Below are 19,775 nucleotides of genomic sequence, written 5' to 3'. Positions count from 1 at the left end.
TTTGGTGAGCTCGTGCAAATTGTAGCCTCTTTTTCCTATTTGTAGTGGAGATGAGTGGTACCCGGTGGGGTCTTCTGATGTTGTAGCCCATCCGCCTCAAGGTTGTGCGTTGTGGCTTCACAAATACTTTGCTGCATACCTCGGTTGTAACGAGTGGTTATTTCAGTCAAAGTTGCTCTTCTATCAGCTTGAATCAGTCGGCCCATTCTCCTCTGACCTATAGCATCAACAAGGCATTTTCGCCCACTGGACTGCCGCATACTGGATGTTTTTCCTTTTCACACCATTCTTTGTAAACCCTAGAAATGGTTGTGCGTGAAAATCCCAGTAACTTAGCAGATTGTGAAATACTCAGACCGGCCTGTCTGGCACCAACAACCATGCCACGCTCAAAATTGCTTAAATCACCTTTCTTTCCCATTCTGACATTCAGTTTGGAGTTCAGGAGATTGTCTTGACCAGGACCACACCCCTAAATGCATTGAAGCAACTGCCATGTGATTGGTTGATTAGATAATTGCATTAATGAGAAATTGAACAGGTGTTCCTAATAATCCTTTAGGTGAGTGTATATATCAAACATAACTTCTATGTAACAAAGTTCAGGGAGGCTCATTATTAGCACTCATGCAACCAGCCTCGATTACGTTCTCACGGCTCTCGGCCTTGTCCTGCTTGCCACATTCTACTTCTGTCTTCTGCTGAATAAAAAATGCTCAAGATGGCCGTTTAGCAGGCTGGTTTTGTCAGGACCACACAGAAACAATGATCCAGAACCACATGCAGGGTTTACACCTACAACCTTTCAGTTACCAACCCAGACCGTGAAGCTACATCTATATCTCAAGAACAAGAGAGACTACAGTTCAAAATACCACACATACTACAAAATGTAAAATTTTAATGGCAAAAATTTGTACAAACACAAATCCCGATGCACACGAGAAGCAACACCTTAAAAGTCACTTGTGGGGGTTGCCCGCATCACCGACTATTCCAGATACAGGGCATCTTTCTGGGATTGTGTTAAGTGGCTCAGCGGGTGCTGACGAACACATTTTCTTGGATGGTGGTGTGTAGGAAAGGTCAAGGATGTCATCATGGGGAATGTGTCGCCTCAAATCTTCTAAAAGATTTGTAAGGCGATCAGTTACTGAATCTAGAAATGTCCCATCCTGTATGTGGCACGTCAAATCAGACATCTCCTTTAACAAGGTACCGCATTTCTCCCTTTTTTCTGCTTTAACACTAGGCGTGATCAGCGTGGTCTCTGAGGGAGCAGCAGGAGACGACAGACTTCTCTCTGGACTGGAAATGCAGCCGCCTCCCTCTGGACTATTATCGTTCTCCTGATTCTTCTTCAGAAGCTCTTCACCTTGAAGATCAGCAGAAGTCTGAGGAAGTGTCCTAGAGTGTCCAAGGCAAACCTCGTCAAACGTGAAGAGAGGGTTCTTACTGTACGCAGCGCTCAGATTCTCCCAACTCCATCCAGGAACTAAGGTAAAAACAGCACAGAAATGCTGGCATGGGAGAAGATGTCTCCTCCAGTCCATGCATGTACATGAAGGCATCTCATCGCCTTTTCCAAAGTTCACCAGATGTTCTTCCTGTGAAGTCTGACTCTGAACACGGAAGACGTTCTCCCCAGCAGACGTTATGTCTCTTGCGTTGAAGAGCAGCGACTCTTGGTGCCTTTTCATGATGTGTTGAGCCATTATTCTTGGTCTGTCTCTTAGAAAACAAGGCATATTTCCACTGTATTTGCGTGAGCCACTTGAGCATTTTATATTCAATTCAATGTATCTGCATATGTAAAAAGAGATTTTTAGTCAGACAAGTTTCCAAATCATTGGATGAATCTCACAAAAATGTTTAAGTCTTAAAGGGGACATATCATGCTAAATCCACTTTTTTAGCCCTTAAATGCATTTTTTTGTATATTTGGAGTGTTTAGAAGTACAGAAAATATGAAATTATTCTCTTCAGGTGCTTCGTTGATATCTTTATATTCTGTTTTGGTCATATTTTTCAACCTGTTCCGATTTTTCTGTTATCTATGACGTTTTGTGAACTAATACGTCACAGTATTTGCAGCGGAACTGCCAAATAAGGACATTGACTCCCGGCCCAACACTTCGAGCAATCCGTCATTTCTATTTCTCACTGCAATTTTGTAGTCCAAGCTAAAGGATGCAGAAGTTACGAGAGGGTAAGTTAAAATGTTCGGTTGTTGGATGTAGTAACCCACACACTTCATTACACCGTCTAATGTAGATGAACTGCCGCGCTTGTGACAGGACGCATGTTTAACTGAAAGAACGAGCAGAGAGAGACCTGGTCGCGCGCGCGCTCACTCTCTCTCTTCAGAGTCAGGCGAAAGTGTAAACAAGACATCACCGTCTCCAAAATAAGTTAGACGCTGTCTTGCTCTCTCTCCCTCGCACATATTAATCAAAATAAATCGACACGGTGGTAAAAGGTCGGAAGACCAAAGTTTCTTGTGTAAATACAGTAACACACCATTGCAATACATCCATATGAAGACGTTGTTCTGCAGATTCGTCGTCTTCATTTTCATCTCGCTCCGGCTCCGACTCTGGCTCGAACATGTAAGGCTGGACAAGTCTTCCGTTGTTGACATTTTGTTAATAACGTGTGAATAAAAAGCTTCTGTGCCGCTAGATAATCGTATCTCTGCTATCAAACTACAAAAATGGCTGAACGGGGTGGAGTTGAACCTCTGCATCCTGGAGAGGGGGCGGGGTATGAAGTGTCTCAGTTGTATTTAAAGAGACTGCACCAAAACGGGTTGATTGAGACGCACCTCAGAAAAGGGGTAGAAAAGGGGCCTGTGGAGCTATAATAATGAGGAATTCAGACCCAAGCATTGCAGTTCCGCTTTATATAGACTACAAATGTATGATTTATATGTAAAAAGGAACAATTTAAAAGCATGATATGTCTCCTTTAAGATATTTCTTATTTGTGGGTTAAGGTAAAATGTAACAGGTGCCAGATGACTTTCCACAACAATCCAGTTCTTACTTTTGATAGGATCTCGGCAGGAAGTCTCTCATAATGACTATTAGTGTTTCGCTCAGGCTGCAGTTTCTGTGGCCTTTAAGGTAGGAATGCTTCAGCACTTCTTTTTGTCTTTCAACACCTTTATTTGTGAAGACGGCCACATTCAGGTTTTCATTTCTGAACAATTTTACCCATCTCTAGTTCAGGAAACAGAAGGTCATAATATGCGTCACTGGGTTTCACACCATCATCTTTACTGATTATTAATAGAACTTACACAAAAGTAATATACTCACCTCTGCATGACACAGCCATTTGCTGAAAAACCTTCTCAGTTTTTCATTTGACAGCCAGTCCGGATGTTGCTGAAGGGTAACAGTGCTGTTCTCAAAGTCCTCGTTCGTCTGAGAATCTGCAATAGCCTGTAGAAGTTTAAGAACCTTTTCCTGACATGTCACATCATTTTCCTTTTTTCCTGTCCACTCCATCCATGCCTTTTCTCTGTGAAAATCACAGAGGAGCACTTTAGAACCTATAATGACAAAGATGTTGTTCATTTGTCAGATCCTACACATTTGTAGCATCTATCTTCTCATACGGCTTGTGACTCAATGCGACAGCCTGCACGACTACAAGGAAGGGTGATAACAAAACAGTAATTTAACATTCAGATGTTATGGCCTTTAAAGACCACCCTGAAATTGAGATTTTTAGCTTTTAGTATTTCTAAAATCAAGAACTGAAATATATACAATATTAAATTACTCTTACTCCTATTACTCATATGAAACACAGGAATAAATACTAACCGGTTTACTAACTTCACCTGACCACCAAAAGTTATGTTAAATTGAAAATGGAACTGCATCTGAAGTGGTCCAAAAGCTGAGAAGACATTTGATATCTCTGTCCTACTAACATCTAATCTACTAACAGCAATATTATAGTCAAAATGATCTAATCCAGAAAATTATGACGTCTGATTAAAGGGGCCATATTATGCCTCATTTTACAAGATGTAATATAAGACTTTGGTGTCTCCAGAATGTGTCTGTGAACTTTCAGCTCAAAATAGGGTAAGCTAATAGGGCAGATTCAGTCGCCAGTATAAAAAATAACAGTGGATGGTTTGTGTTCACACACTGCAGACACATAATTATATTAAAAAAACAATACAATATATCTATCTATAAATTACAGAAACGTCTGTCTGTCTGTATGTCTGTGTGTGTCTGTTATTCGCATATCTCTCGAACCGTTAGTCCGATGGATTTCAAACTTGACAGGTGTCTCGCTACGGGCACGAGTAAGTGCAGTGCCAAGTTTGGCGTTGTTTGGATTAGAAATGCAAGAGATATCGTTAAATATATCGGTAAAAGAAGCACTTAGAAGGTTGTGGTTTAAAAATAAACATTCTGACATAAACACTCAGTCAGCTACACTGTTTACTTCTGAATATTATAGTTTGGTTCCAAAACGTGATAAATCCATTTTGATTAATTTTGAAAAATTAAACACACTGAAAATGTGTTTTCTTTTCCAAAAAAAGTGGCAAGATGAAAACCACCATTTTCTGTTTCAAACTTTCACATATAATTTTTAGGTTATAATAACATAAAAAATTAAAATCCAGATTATGATTTTCAAAGATTTATTATAAAAACGGGGAATTATTTTTCCCCAAAAATGCAATAAATTCATGACACTTTTTTTTTCAAAATGCAATTAATCCATTGAATCAATATAAAATAATTTTTTTATCATATTGAAACTGTTGAAATCAGCCATCGCTAAGAAATATCTCCTGAACTTTTTTGACGGCGATCAGCTCACATAAACTGATTTTGCACGGGCACTTTGCACTGCTCCCTGAATCGACGCACTTTTTCATTTGTGGATGTTAACTGAATCTGTAAGTCAGCTATGCTGTTTACTTCTGGATATTATATTTCATTCTGGTGCGTTTAATGTTATCACTACTGTGTAATAGTAGCCTATGCTATTCACCAACTAAACATATCCTATTCAATGCGTTCACAGTCTCTTTCACGGCTATCATTTGCAGTTGCCTATTCACAAACTGTTTGCTCAAGCATAGCGTTTTCTCTGAGTTCACTGTGTGCTTTCTACCACACACAAATAAAAATGTCACTGAACTTTTGCTGTGTAATTGTAACAATGAGCACTCAAACACACCAAACCAACAATTACTAAAAACACACTCAAAAACTGATTTTGCACGGGCATTTTGCACTAGTAAAAGTGAATTTTGCATAATAGATCACCTTTAATGTTCCCGATTAGAACATTGTTTACAGTATTATGAAACGTTCTTAACATGCTGAAATAGCAGAAAAAGTAGCCAAAAGTACCTTTAAACACCTCCCCCAGAGCAACGATTTCCGCCTCACAGAAGCCCGCCATGAAGTGTGATGGATTCCAGTCTGAATTCCACTTCTGAAACACCTTCAAGGCTTCTACAATGACTTCTTTAGTCTCTGCCTGAGTTACAAACACTCCAACCGCAGCGTAGCTGACATTTGTCCTCACCCACAGAAAGAAGAGCGGCAGTGAATTTCTGAGGCAAAGACAGGTAAACCATTTTGAGGTTTTTATTTTTGTGCACTAAGTACAGAGGTTTTCAATCTTTTGATCCCATGGACCCTCAAATCTGATTATACTGAAGAGAGGCACCCACATCCTAAAGTTTAAAAGGCAGTTATATATTTTCAAGAATAAACGCCTAAATAATACATTAATATTATACATGTGTCAATTACTTTACATTGCATTTTTTAAAAATGAGTTTATTTCTATAGTTATATTAAACAGAAATATAAAATGTTTTTGTTTATTTATTTGGTCATTTAATTCAAAATTTTGTAGTTTATTCAACTTTATTTGTTTAATATTTTTTTTATTATTTCTTTATTTTTGCATTTATCTGAACTTTTCCAAGGGCCCCCTAGCACTCCCTTGTGGCCATATGGGGGTCAAATTAAGTCACGTCACATTTAATTATATCGCTTTATGCAATAGAGATTGTTTCAAAGCAGCTTTACAGTGATAAACAGGACAATAATGATCTAATTCAATTCTGCTGTAAAGCTGCTCTAAAAAAGACTACAGTGTTATTATTCAGCTTGAGTCAGTTCAGTGTTGATTCAGTTTGGTTCAATAAGTGTGTAAAGTTCATCAATTATGAAATTAGTTCAATTCAGCTATAAAGCAGCTCTGCAGAATCCAGTTCAGTTCAGCTCTCAACCGATAGGATAGTGCCAGTACAGTCAAATTGATAATATTGCTGAATACTAAGCAAGCCAGTCCCGGACCCCAGTTTGAAAACCCCAGCACTAGTACATATTAAATGACATTATTACATGGTTTGGTTGAATTCTAATGTAGAATGCGGTCTGTTATTTCTTGAAAAATTCATAGAAGAGCGTTGCTATGGACGCAGGATTCTAACCGTTGAGACGAAACAGACTATTTTCTTTAGCGGAAGCAATACAATCGTTTTTTAAATCAATAAACTCCCTTTTTAAATCAATATTTTGTGTCAAATTATTGATTTATTTGGTAGGTAGCCATGTAATAAGCGGGATAATGTAGAGCAAGGCGGTTGTTACAGCGAATACAACCCCTTTAGGCTAATTCAAGACCCCTTCGCTTCGAGTCGGGGTCCTGATCAGCCTGTCGGGGATGTATTCGCTATAACAACGCCTCGCTCTACATTATCCCTTACTTAAATGCAGCAACACACCTGCCCGCTCGATAGGTTTCATCTAGGAAGCACATATGCTGTCCATACAGTAACATAAGCCTCCTCTGCCATGGCGTCTGTAAGCACAGCAACATCTTCACCACGGTACCATCCTCCTCCTGAGAGGGTCTGTACTCAATGGCACAGCCCTCTTCCTTCCATGCGTTTACCAAGGCCTACAACAGATAACCTCTCAATTAAAGGGATAGTTCACCCAAAAATGAAAATGCTGTACTCATTTACTCACCCTCATGTTGTTCCAAACCTGTATGACTTTCTTTCTTCTGCTGAACACAAAAGAAGATATTTTGAAGAAAGTCGGTAACCAAACGACTATTGGACCCCATTGACTTCCATAGTAGGAAAAAAAATACTATGGAAGTCAATGGGGACCAGCAACTGTTTAATTACCAACCTTCTTTAATTATCTTCTTTTGTGTTCAGCAGAAGAAAGGAAATCATACAGGTTTGGAACAACATGAGGGTGAGTAAATGATGACTGCATTTCCATTTTCGGGTGAACTATCCCTTTAATCTCTTTGAATCAGTATTGAATGTAATAAAATCATTCCTGCAACATAAAACATGATCAGTGTCAACATGAAATCCAAATTGACTAGTTGCTTTCTCAATCCTTATTGTGAATGAGTCAGTCATGCATGTAATTCCAAAGAACAAAAATGTCTAAATGTTCTAAATATATCTGTCATGATCCAGCTAGGGATCGAGCTCGGGTCTCTGGTGTGGGCGTCCTTGATGCTGCTAAATGTCTGATTCGGTCAGAGAATTATCGCAGGCTGCCAGACCGTGACAATGGCCATCTTTGAACCTCTTTCACTGTAAGACATTGGACCACCGTTTAGGAGCCACGACCACAGAAATCACCACGACTGGTCATCTTTCATCAGGGACAGCCCGAAATTGTGTGATGAGTACAAAGCATTAAATAGGGTTGACAATTAAGAGTAATTCAACACAGGTGAGAGTGTTACAACCATTTAACAAAGGAGAAGTAATGCAGGGTTGAAATGACGCTCTCTAGTGGTGAAATCAAGGGCCTTCAGGCAAAACATTACTCAAGCTTCTCCACCTCTGGTACAATGACGCGTCACCATTCCAATTCCTGGGGGATAAACTCAGATCCCACCCTACATTTTTTGTGCATTATGTTTTACTTGGAAATACATCATATAACAGAAGCAAAACTGTTTTTGTTTTTTTTAGATTAAGTTTTTTATTGATTCTCAGAAATTTTCCAGAATATAACACAATACATCTGTGCAGAATCAACATTTTTACTCCGATAACCCCCTCCCCCCTGACTTGGGCACAACTTGACTATACAATTAAGTAGAATTAAGATAACTTCCGGCATACAATAGTGAGGAAAAAGAAAATAATAGCATACACACATGCCATCACAATTACACTTTCGAGTGTGAGCATGTTTCTTACACAATTATTACGGTCCCTTTTCCAAATAAGTCAAGAATCTGGACCATTTCTTATAGTATAGATTTACTTTATCAGTCTGTTTATAAGACATTTTTTCAAATGCGGGCACTCTACCCAGTTCTGTTATCAATTCCTAAAAAGAAGGGGCCTCCTCCGACTTCCAACTCCTAAGAATTATTTGTCTGCCAATCATTAAACTGATTTGTACCCAGTACATTATGTGTTTGTCTCATGTCAATATCTGTCCACCCACCTAGCAAAACTGGTTTTGAATGTGGTTTCATGTTGACTTTGCCCATCACAGATTATTTGTAACAGCACCTCAATCTTGTGACAGCCTTTACCTGTAGATTATGATGGTCCACACTGGACTTCCTGTTTCCTGCTTTGACCTTTTTTATGATGTTCCAAATGTCTCTTGATTCCTGCAAGTCCAAGCAGAACAAAATGAAATTACCCATCATTTTCACAGCATACACTACCATTCAGAAGTTTGGGGTCAGTACAATATGCTGTTGAATGTTTTTAAAAGAAGTCTCGTATGCTCACTAAGGCTGCTGGAAACCACGATACATGTTTTTCAGGATTCTTTGATGAATAGAAAGTTCAAAAGTTGACCCCAAACTTGTGAACAATACTGTATTATTTGAAACATTTTTGTTAAAGAGAGCAAAAATCTTTTCATTTTTGTTAAAGAGAGCAAAACTAATTGGGACAATTGAATAATCAACCGCCAAGTAAATCTGTCCTGACTTGAGATCAATACTAAGGCACAAACCTTTCCATCGATGGGGTGGTTTTGATGCTCCTTAATATCTGGGAAACTGGCTGCAAACATTTCTTCTGTTCGCACACGCTTTGGATCTAGTCTTAGCGCTTCTCTAACAGCTGATGACTTTTCTCGTTTCTGGTAAGGGTTATCTTCAGTTATCTGGCAACACACACACAAACAAGAAAGAAGAAAGTCATATAAACCTAGGATGGCTTTAGGGGTGAGCAAATTATTGGATAATTTTCATTTTGGATGAACTAGCCCTTTAAGTGTTTTACCTTGTACTCAGGGAACCTCACAATATGAATCACATTTATGGTCGCAGGACAACCCATTTTTTTTGTAGTTTGCATTAAGCGTCTTGTTTTCAGGCATGAATATTCATGACCTTCTACCTGAAACAGAAGATAAGACATAGAGCATAAATGTCATAAGGTCAGTCAAAAAAAATGATCAGACATTAGTGCGAGAAGCTCGTACTTTACTCTCCTGACGTCTTTGTTTGGCTTTGGCATGCTTGTCTCTTCCTTGGTGACATACGTATGTCTTTTTCCCAATAATCTTAAAAGGCACGCCATTGAACGGAACAATCTTCACTTCCCACTGCAGCTGTTTTTCCACTGTCAGATCTACATTGGGAATAAAACATAGAGAAGAAGAAATTTGGGTGGAGCTGTTTTATGGATAGTGATTGCTAGGGCGTTCTGAGTGGTTGATGGAGCATTGGACAAGATAACTGATGACCCAAAACAAATATTCAACAAATAAATAAATAATCAAGATTTATAGTTGCAGTCCTAGTTATTAGTTCATTGCTATACGGTTGAAAGAAGGTTTGGGAGGTTGCTAGGGCGTTGCTAGTGTGTTCTTATTTGTTGCTAGGTGATTTTTGCAGCAATACAGTCCACCTACAAATCTTTACGATATTCACGTCAATATGGGCCATGTTCTTGATTCAATGTAGGTCTAAAGGGGGTTTGCATGTTTTAACCCAATCGTTTAGAAAAGCACTAAATGTGCAGGACAAGTTACGAGCCAAATATATCTAGAGTTGATCAACATATCAAAGATCATTAACACATAAAACTTGAGATGACATCGTTTAGCCTAACGTTACCACTTTTCCCAAATGCACGATCGCTCTTCAAAACGATAAATTTTGTGTTCGTGTCCTCCTCATACTGCTGAAGACATGTATTGAAATCTTCAAGACACTCAAAGGTTCCAACGCTTCCCATTATTTTATTCTGGTTCACAAATACATTAGTGAGAGGGATCGCAGCAAGATGGTAACCACCAAGGATGGTAACCTTCATAATGTGAAAGTCTCGCGAGACCCTAACCATTGATCTTGGTTGCAAACAGTGTACTCTCGCGATAATTTCTGGTCTAGCTCTCTTATAGTGTCAAATTGTTGATAATAGAACCGTATCAACTTAATAACCAACTAGTTAAATAATTATAAACAATATAATCTAATTCGCTCCCATATGTGACATCACAAACAAGTACCGAGGACCTCGGTCAATGTGCCCTCCTCTCCAGAAGGTGGCGAAGAGGGGCACTATTGGCTTGATCTACCAGTGCAGAAGAAGACACAGAGAAACAGACATCAAACGACAATGGTGAGACAGCATATTTCCCTTTTCTTTTTTAAATGGTTTATTTTATCTTTAAAATATATGTATTTCTGGTCTAGAAATGAATCATGCATATTTAGAACTGTTGAGTCTTTGTCTCAATTTTGTAGTGCGTGATAGACAGTAAATCGGGGAAGTTAGCTTTTAGTGTTAGCTTGTAATCAATGTAACGTTATTATAAAAAGAGAACAAATTAATGATTAATAACGTCAGCTCGTTATTGTTATTATATTCACATATAATTACACATTGGTACTGGTATTAAGGCAAGATTGGATAAATGCACGAGTCAAAGTCATACAACATAAAGCTAAATATAAATTTCAGCCTAATTTGTGTATGTATGTGTGTGTGTATATTTTTATGTATATATAACATATAATTAATATATGAAGAGTTCAGATGCAAAAGCCTCTAAGTGCCATCTGAAATTTTCTTCTAGAATGATCATTTTTATCAAGCTCGTTTATTTAAGTTCAGTAATTTCACTTAAATGACAATTAATAGGTAATCTTCATTGTCATTTAAGTGAAATTATTGAACTTAAATAAACGAGCTTGATAAAAATGATCATTCTAGAAGAAAATTTCAGATAGCACTTAGAGGCTTTTGTATCTGAACTCTTCATATATACATATATATTAGCAAAATCAAATAAATTAACTCATTGTAGATGATAGACATAAATTAATTGAATGTTTACTTTCACAGGGTCAAAGTCAGAGTGGAGGACAAGGACCTGGTGGAGGGAAGAAAGATGACAAGGTGAGAATTTATTTCACAAATACTCTCACTACTATTAAGTGGTTAAAAAAATGACATGAAAAGAGTCTGAAGAGATTCGTATTTGTGTAATGTAGGAATTTGATTTAACCATCAAACCAATTTCCTGCTGATTATGCATTGATTTTCAGGATAAGAAAAAGAAATACGAGCCTCCCATTCCTACAAGAGTTGGGAAAAGGAAGAAGAAAGTGAAGGGACCAGATGCTGCTAGCAAACTGCCTTTGGGTAAAATAAACATCATTATACCTTGACCAAACCTGATGAGAGGCTCATACATGAATAGTATTTATCCATAAAATCTTGAGATGTCACTGTAATTTTTTTCCTCAGTCACTCCACACACACAGTGCAGACTGAAACTCCTCAAACAAGAGAGAATTAAAGACTATCTGCTGATGGAGGAGGAGTTCATCAGAAACCAGGAGCAGATGAAACCTCTGGAGGAGAAACAAGAGGTGCAACACGCCTATTATTGTGTTTCTTTTATGTTATATATATATATATATATATATATATATATATACAGTACCAGTCAAAAGTTTGGAAACATTACTATTTTTAATGTTTTTGAAAGAAGTCTCTTATGCTCATCCAGCCTGCAGTAAAAAAAAAACAAAAAAAAAAAAAAACAAAAAAAAAAAACAGTAATATTATGAAATATTATTACAATTTAAAATAATGGTTCTCTTTTTTAATATACTTTAAAATGTAATTTATTTTTGTGATGCAAAGCTGAATTTTCATCAGCAAGTACTCCAGTCTTTGGTGTCTTATGATCCTTCAGAAATCATCCTAATATGCTGATTTATGATCAATGTTGGAAACAGTTGTGCAGCTTAATATTTTTTTTTATAACCTGAGATACTTTTTTCAGGATTATTTGATGAATAAAAAGTTAAAAAGAACTGTATTTATTTAGAATAGAAATCTTTTGTAACAATATACACTACCGTTCAAAAGTTTGGGAACAATAACTTTTTTTTTTTAAGAAATTACTTTAATTCAACAAGGATGCGTTAAATTGATAAAAGGTGATAGTAACGATTTATATTGTTAGAAATGTTTTTATTTTGAATAAATGCTGTTTTTATGAATAAATGCTGTTAACGTTTTACTCATCAATGAATCCTGAAAAAAGTATTCCAAAAAAATATATTAAACAGCACAACTGTTTCCATCATTGATAATAACTGAGTATCAAATCATCATATTAGAATGATTTCTGAAGGATCATAAGACACCAAAGACTGGAGTACTTGCTGATGAAAATTCAGCTTTGCATCACAAAAATAAATTACATTTTAAAATATATTAAAAAAGAGAACCATTATTTTAAATTGTAATAATATTTCATAATATTACTGTTTTTTTTGTTTTTAACTGCAGGCTTGATGAGCATAAGAGACTTCTTTCAAAAACATTAAAAATAGTAATGTTTCCAAACTTTTGACTGGAACTGTATATTTATGTAGATAATTTTTTTTTTATTTTTTTTTTTTAAAGAATCAACACAAAAGAAGATATTTTTAATGAAATAAGTGAGATTTCTGTCCCTCCATTGAAAGTCTATTCACCCAAAACTTGATTAAAGAAAAAAAATCCTAAAATACATCCATATCAATTAAGCAGTTTATTTCAAATCTTCTGAAGAGACACAATCACTTTACATAATGAACAATTGAATTTAGGCTTTTATTCACACATAAACGTTGATCAGCGAACAAACAGAAGCTGTACTTGCTTGACGTGCGAGAACAAACCTCTTCAGAAGACTTGGATTAAACCACTCGATTCATATGGATTTATTCTGCGATCTCTTTATTAACATTTTGAAGCGTCAGAGTTTTGGGTCAATAGACTTTCAATAGAGGAACAGAAAACTGTCAGATTTCATTAAAGAACGCCCTCATTTATTATTGATTTGGAACAACATGAGAGGGATTAATTGATGGCAGAATTTTCAACTTTGGGTGATCTAACTCTTTAGAAACACAAATCAAGATAAATGTCAAGCCTTGACATAATGTTTTGTTTTATAGGAGGAGAGATCTAAAGTGGATGATCTCCGAGGGACGCCAATGTCAGTGGGAACTCTGGAGGAGATCATTGATGATAATCATGCCATTGTGTCGACTTCAGTGGGCTCTGAGCATTATGTCAGTATTCTGTCATTTGTAGATAAAGACCTTCTTGAGCCCGGCTGCTCTGTGTTACTGAACCACAAGGTTAGTAAACGTCTTTCAAATCACTCAGGACTTAAGAAACTGGAAGATAAATAGACAAAAATATTAACTCAAGAGTTTTATTTGACTACAGATATCAATTTTATTACCCAAATATTTATTATGTCATGTTGTTGTTATGCATTAATGTAGTAGTTCCGTAATTGAGTGATGTAAAATGTTTGCAGGTTCATGCAGTAATCGGGGTGCTGATGGATGACACGGACCCTCTGGTGACTGTAATGAAGGTAGAAAAGGCCCCACAGGAGACGTACGCAGACATCGGAGGTCTGGACAATCAGATTCAAGAGATCAAGGTAATAGATCAGACTTAAAACTGATTATTTATTTATGCTTTATTTGAGACAATGTACATTGATAAAACTGAAACAGCAGCCACCCAATGCTAGTATCATAGTGCTTAAAGTGAAGGCTAACTTGCAACACTCGTCCATATGGCTGTCACTTTACGTTCGAAAATCGATTGCACAATCGATCGGACAAACCAACGCAAGTTTCGAAAAACGAAATAGGGAATCGATTTTAACGGTCTTTTCTCGGAGCGCGTCCAGCTCGTCACGATACGCCCGCAGCGAACGCGCGTCTCACAGCGACTGCAGGCTCTGACAAACACACGTAACAGCAAAGCATAATGTGTCTCTTTTTACAACAAAACTGAATTCTGCCGGTATGCAGACAGTCTCATGCATACAGATACAGATTCGGGCTACAATCGCCTACTTAGGTGAAATTTGTTTGACGTTTCTAATAGTAAACACAGCCATATTGAAGACTGCAGTAATGTTTTTCATTGATGTTATGGCAGTCCGAAAACGAAATTCGGATTTATTGTTTTTCGAGAATGTTGCACTCCTGTTTGTGATTGTGCACGAAACTTCACGCCAGTAAATCATCAGGAAATTTGCTGACTTGTGCGCGTCTCCAGCGCCCTCTTTACGTTCGTCCTAATGCCTAGTAGTCCGTGGATTTGCCCATATTTGGCGTTTAAAATAGAAACGTCTTTAGACATGGAAAATCGATTTTACAATCGATTCAATGAACACTTATGTCTCAAAAATCGAACAGGATTTTTTCACAAAAGTGACAGCCCTACTCGTCCATACAAGGGCCTTCATAAACTATAAACCTTGAAAAAAAACTATTGCAAAAATTAAACTAAATATGAGCACAGGTTTATTGCCAAACTAACCAAGATATGGTAGTTCTCTTAAAAATACTAAAGCTTGCAACAGATTTTAAATAAACAGGAAGAAAATGTCAATATTTTGCACCTTTCACGGAGAAGGCAGTCTGAGCAAATCTTATGTTTACTTAAGATATAACGATGATTATACCTTATTTGCTTCCTATCCAAAATTGTCTTGGTCCGGTTATAAAGAGATTTCTATTAGTCTAATTATAGATCAAAAATAGATCTAAAATAGATCAAATTGTCAATCCGTTAGGGATATGTGAAAAGTATCTTTGCATTTTTAATTGCAACAAAGCATGATCAAATATAAAGCAATTTCTTACTGTCTTAAAATTAATAAGATTGGCCTTGATCGTTTTATGTATCTTTTTAACATGACTTTTAAAATTTTACTGAGAATCTAAATATATTCCTAAATAAGTATGTTCATTTAAGGATTATGTCGCAGGTAGTTTTTTATTAGGAGAAACATGTGGACTTTTTTAAGGGTAAACAAGAAGCATCAAGCCAAGCTGATACTTTTTCTAAATTTCTTATTAGCTTTTCATTTTAAAGTGGCTAAAAAAAGTGGCTTTTCGTTTCATTTCAAAGTGGCTAAAAACGGCAAAAAATATTTTTTTATCTTTTGATTGGATCAAAAATTAAGAGGGCATATAAGGGTGCAATATTATGTTTGTTTGTTTTTTAGCCAATTTTTCTCTGCCCACATGAACTTGGTTATGTCAGCAGAACATTTCAGAAGCAGAGAGTGAATATTTTGATTAAATGTCTCCTTAGAATAACATGCACTGATGAATCATGCTCAAGAACACTAGCAAAAAATAATCATAATTCCAAGGCATGTTTGACTTTTTATAGGAGTCTGTTGAGCTTCCCCTCACACATCCAGAGTATTATGAAGAGATGGGAATAAAGCCACCTAAAGGAGTTATTCTGTACGGTGCACCTGGAACAGGTCAGTCTGATGGGTCTCAACACCCAATATCGCATTCATGTGACGGTTTTCTGTGTTGATATTACATGCTCTGGGTGTGCAGGCAAGACTCTTCTGGCAAAAGCAGTGGCGAACCAGACGTCTGCCACATTCCTGAGGGTGGTGGGCTCAGAGCTTATTCAGAAATACCTGGGCGATGGTCCCAAACTTGTGCGAGAGCTCTTCAGAGTGGCTGAGGAACACGCTCCGTCAATCGTTTTCATAGATGAGATCGACGCCATAGGCACAAAGAGGTGAGTCTGGGGATTTTGAAGCTCACGTTTAAGTTTGGGGTTGGTAAGGTTTTTAACATTTTTTTCAGTGAAGTCTCTTACGCTCACCGAGGCTGCATTTATTTGATCAAATTTTTTATAATTTTATAAAATATTATTACAAATTTAAATAGCTGTTTCTTTATTTGAAATATATGTTTTAAATATAATTTATTCCTGTGATGCAAAGCTGAATTTTCAGCATCATTACTCCAGTCTTCAGTGTCACATGATCCTTCAGAAATCATTCTAATATGATGATTTGCTGTTCAAAAATTTATTATCAGTGATGAAAACAGTTGTGCTGCTTAATACTTTTTAATACTTCTTAATAATGGTTTCATGATGCATTTTATTCAGGATTCTTAGATGAATAGAACGTTTAAAATAACAGATTTTAATATTAATTTTGTAAATTATATAAAATGTAAATTATATAAAAAAAATGTATTTATATTAAATTATACATGTCTTTACTGTCACTTTTGTTATTTAATGGATCCTTCTTGAATAAAAGTATTAATTTCTTTCAAAGAATAATTAATGACACCAAACTTTTGAACATTTGTGTATATAATACAATTTAATGATAACAAATAAGAGTCAATTATTATAGAACGAACTAAACAAACTTTTAAATGTTGTGTACATTTTATTATATTTAACAATATTCACTCATAATTCACAATAAAATGAAAAACAAAATTTGTTTTATTCTTTGACGAGGCTGTTGGTGGATTTTGCAACTGACACTGAAAACATCTATGCTATGTTATAGAATATACTATTGAATAGAAAACTCATGTGCGACCACGTGTGTGTGTGTGTGTATCAGGTGCAGATTAGACTGTATGAACACTGATGTTCGCTGTTGTTCCTCTGCACTGCAGGTATGACTCAAATTCCGGAGGAGAGCGGGAGATCCAGAGAACAATGTTGGAGCTGCTAAACCAACTGGATGGATTTGACTCCCGCGGAGACGTCAAAGTCATCATGGCTACTAATAGGATAGAGACACTTGACCCAGCTCTCATTAGACCAGGTGAATGAGTCAGTTCTGGTGTGGGTTTCACATGATCATTAAATCAAAGTGGACTCACTGGCCAGAGACAAACATCTAATGTCAAACTTCAGTGAGGAGATTTTCATCTGTTTTAAAGTGCACATAACTACATTACATAAAGTGCATTACTTTGCAGACTAAACGTAGGTGTTCCCTTTGTGTGATTCCACAGGTAGAATTGATCGTAAGATTGAGTTCCCGCTGCCGGATGAGAAGACCAAGCGCAGAATCTTTCAGATCCACACCAGCAGGATGACCGTAGCAGACGACGTGACTTTGGATGAACTCATCCTGGCCAAAGAAGACCTCTCGGGCGCTGACATCAAGGTAGCATCAAAGGCTTTTTTAATTAAATAAAAGTCTTTTGCAATTCGATTACATGCAAAAACAATCGCTGCATCCGAAACCACATACTGTACAGTAGGTACTACATTTGGTTTGAAACTTGCTTTGCCAACGTTAAAAAGGACGTTTTAGTGTGTAGTATGAAATTCGGCATAACAGTGACTACTAGACAAAAACTGAACTTTTAAAATGTCTTTGACGTGCTCAACATATGTCTGTGATTGGCTACAATTATGTACAATGACATTTATGATGCTCTTCACCGAGCGCTTCAACACAGTGGCCAATCAGAGACCTGTATGTTGAGCGCGTCAACAGAATGGCCAATCAGAGGTGAGGTGTTTAAGAATCTGTTCAACAGCGCTCAAATGCATACAGTGTCCATTGAATTCACAATGTTTCATGATGTTCATAATACTTGTTTTACACACAGTTTGTCACCTACTATATAGTTGAATTAGGCATATTAGGACACAGGGAATGTCTTGCAGAACAAGATGATTTCACATTGTCCGACTAATTTACACATTTTCGTTTAGGCCGAAAACATGAACTACAACTTGAACAAAGACCACCAATGATTGTGAACTAATTTGTTTATGCACTCCGTTGTACTTAATAGTGAATTAATGTGTTTTTTTTCCCAGGCCATTTGCACAGAGGCAGGGCTAATGGCTCTGAGGGAACGGAGAATGAAAGTTACTAATGAAGACTTCAAGAAGTCTAAAGAGAACGTCCTGTACAAGAAGCAGGAGGGGACACCGGAGGGCCTCTACCTTTAAGATGTTGTTATCCAGTCTTACATATTTTTATATTAAGACTTATTCCTGATGTAACCATCTGTTGTTCAGTTGTACTCAATGCCAATTAAATATTTCAGTTCACTAAGGCTTTACTGAATTCATTGTCTCACGATTAGATCAAGTGATCCAGCTGTCATTGGCTAGGGATTGGGGTTTTGGGATGACCGAAAATAAGTTTTGGAGGGCCGCAATCATTGACCGAAATGGTGACGTTTAATTAGCGCTTTTTAGCGTTTTCACTGTGTCCGTGTCCATTTCATAAGCTAATACAGGTAAACATGTCAGCTGTGTGAATGCTAGTCAATGCTGGTTTTAATCGACTGAGATCTTTTAATCAATGCTGTTTTCAGTTGATGCATGAACAAAATTCCACTATTTATTATATAGCATATATGCCATTCAATACTTGCAAAAAGCTTTATGCTTTGTTAATTTTGATATGAAACAAAGTCTGAGCTTTCAAATTGTCAGTTTTGTAACAAAATTCAAACTGTCGTTTTGACACTCTTTATTGTGGCCTGATGGCACTGTAGGTCATATGATAACCTCTTCCTCTTTCTCTCTTTAAAGTGAAAAATGGAAAGTGACATGTGAAAGCCAAAGTAACACATTCTCAATTTGTCATCAGCATTTAACCTATCCAAGTTAGCACACACACATTAGGAGCAGTGAGTATTGAACACACACTCGCACGGAGCAGTGGCCAGCCATTTTGCTGTGGCGTCCGGGGAGTGATTTGGGGTTGGGTGCCTTGCTCAAGGGCACCTCAGTCATTTCCTTTCTGTATTAAGAATTGAACCTGAAACCTTAGGGTAACCAGTCTGACCCAAACCATTTGCCACAATTGCCCCCTTACTACAATAGTTCGAAATAAACATGAATGAACATCAGAATGTATGTTGAAAGATATAGTAAAACTTACTGAAATGTATCAGGTCTTATGTAATGGCTCAATCAATGTTTCAACAATAGAACGACATCACTGAAACAATGTCACGCAATGTTACATTTACTTCAGGAAAGACATTCATTGACCATAACTTGTTAAATTGACTCTAGCATTTGGCTAAATATAAAATACATAGTTCTCGTATGTTTTTTACTTAACCTGTTGGCTTCAATATGTTTGTCGTTACAGCTACCATATTAATGTTTACAGCAGTGGTTCTCAACATTATTGACTCAAACTTATTATCCGCAACGATATTCGAAGGGATCATGTCGTTTGTGATTTACTGTATAAGGATGTAGGATAGGCATTTTATAAACATTTTTTCCTCACAATTTCTAGCTGATAAGAGATTTGATGTTTCAAGATCATTTGAACCCTGGTTCATAAGAAACTACAAATTTGACTTGCTATACGGCAAGCGTTACAATAGTAAAAAAAAAAGCAAAAAAAAAAAAAAAAAAGCAAGCAATGTCATTATTTAGTTTTTCTTCG

At 36.8% G+C, this 19,775-nt stretch overlaps 2 protein-coding genes across 2 annotated transcripts; one reads left to right on the top strand and one right to left on the bottom strand.

Annotated features, from left to right (window-relative positions):
- Positions 1 to 879: 879 nt before the first annotated feature.
- On the bottom strand, positions 880 to 10,329 carry LOC308707851 (uncharacterized protein). The gene is made up of 10 exons (XM_081394553.1): positions 10,132 to 10,329; positions 9,495 to 9,643; positions 9,293 to 9,409; positions 9,021 to 9,173; positions 8,587 to 8,667; positions 6,788 to 6,963; positions 5,397 to 5,602; positions 3,321 to 3,556; positions 3,046 to 3,221; positions 880 to 1,803 (listed from the first exon to the last, which is right to left on the bottom strand). Exons 1-10 carry the CDS (start codon positions 10,250 to 10,252, stop codon positions 963 to 965), a joined length of 2,256 nt encoding a protein of 751 aa, XP_081250679.1. The 5' UTR covers positions 10,253 to 10,329; the 3' UTR covers positions 880 to 962.
- On the top strand, positions 5,429 to 18,417 carry psmc1a (proteasome 26S subunit, ATPase 1a). Its single transcript, XM_081394555.1, has 12 exons — positions 5,429 to 5,617; positions 10,524 to 10,639; positions 11,366 to 11,419; positions 11,569 to 11,665; positions 11,771 to 11,895; positions 13,480 to 13,665; positions 13,851 to 13,979; positions 15,734 to 15,830; positions 15,913 to 16,102; positions 17,011 to 17,162; positions 17,356 to 17,510; positions 18,176 to 18,417. Exons 2-12 carry the CDS (start codon positions 10,637 to 10,639, stop codon positions 18,308 to 18,310), a joined length of 1,323 nt encoding a protein of 440 aa, XP_081250681.1. The 5' UTR covers positions 5,429 to 5,617; positions 10,524 to 10,636; the 3' UTR covers positions 18,311 to 18,417.
- The last annotated feature ends 1,358 nt before the right edge of the window (positions 18,418 to 19,775 follow it).

Source organism: Scardinius erythrophthalmus (assembly GCF_964197995.2).
Source record: "Scardinius erythrophthalmus genome assembly, chromosome: 19".
Lineage (NCBI taxonomy): Eukaryota > Metazoa > Chordata > Actinopteri > Cypriniformes > Leuciscidae > Scardinius > Scardinius erythrophthalmus.
The sequence above is the reverse complement of the archived record's forward strand: the minus strand, read 5'-3'. Positions and strand labels throughout refer to the sequence as shown.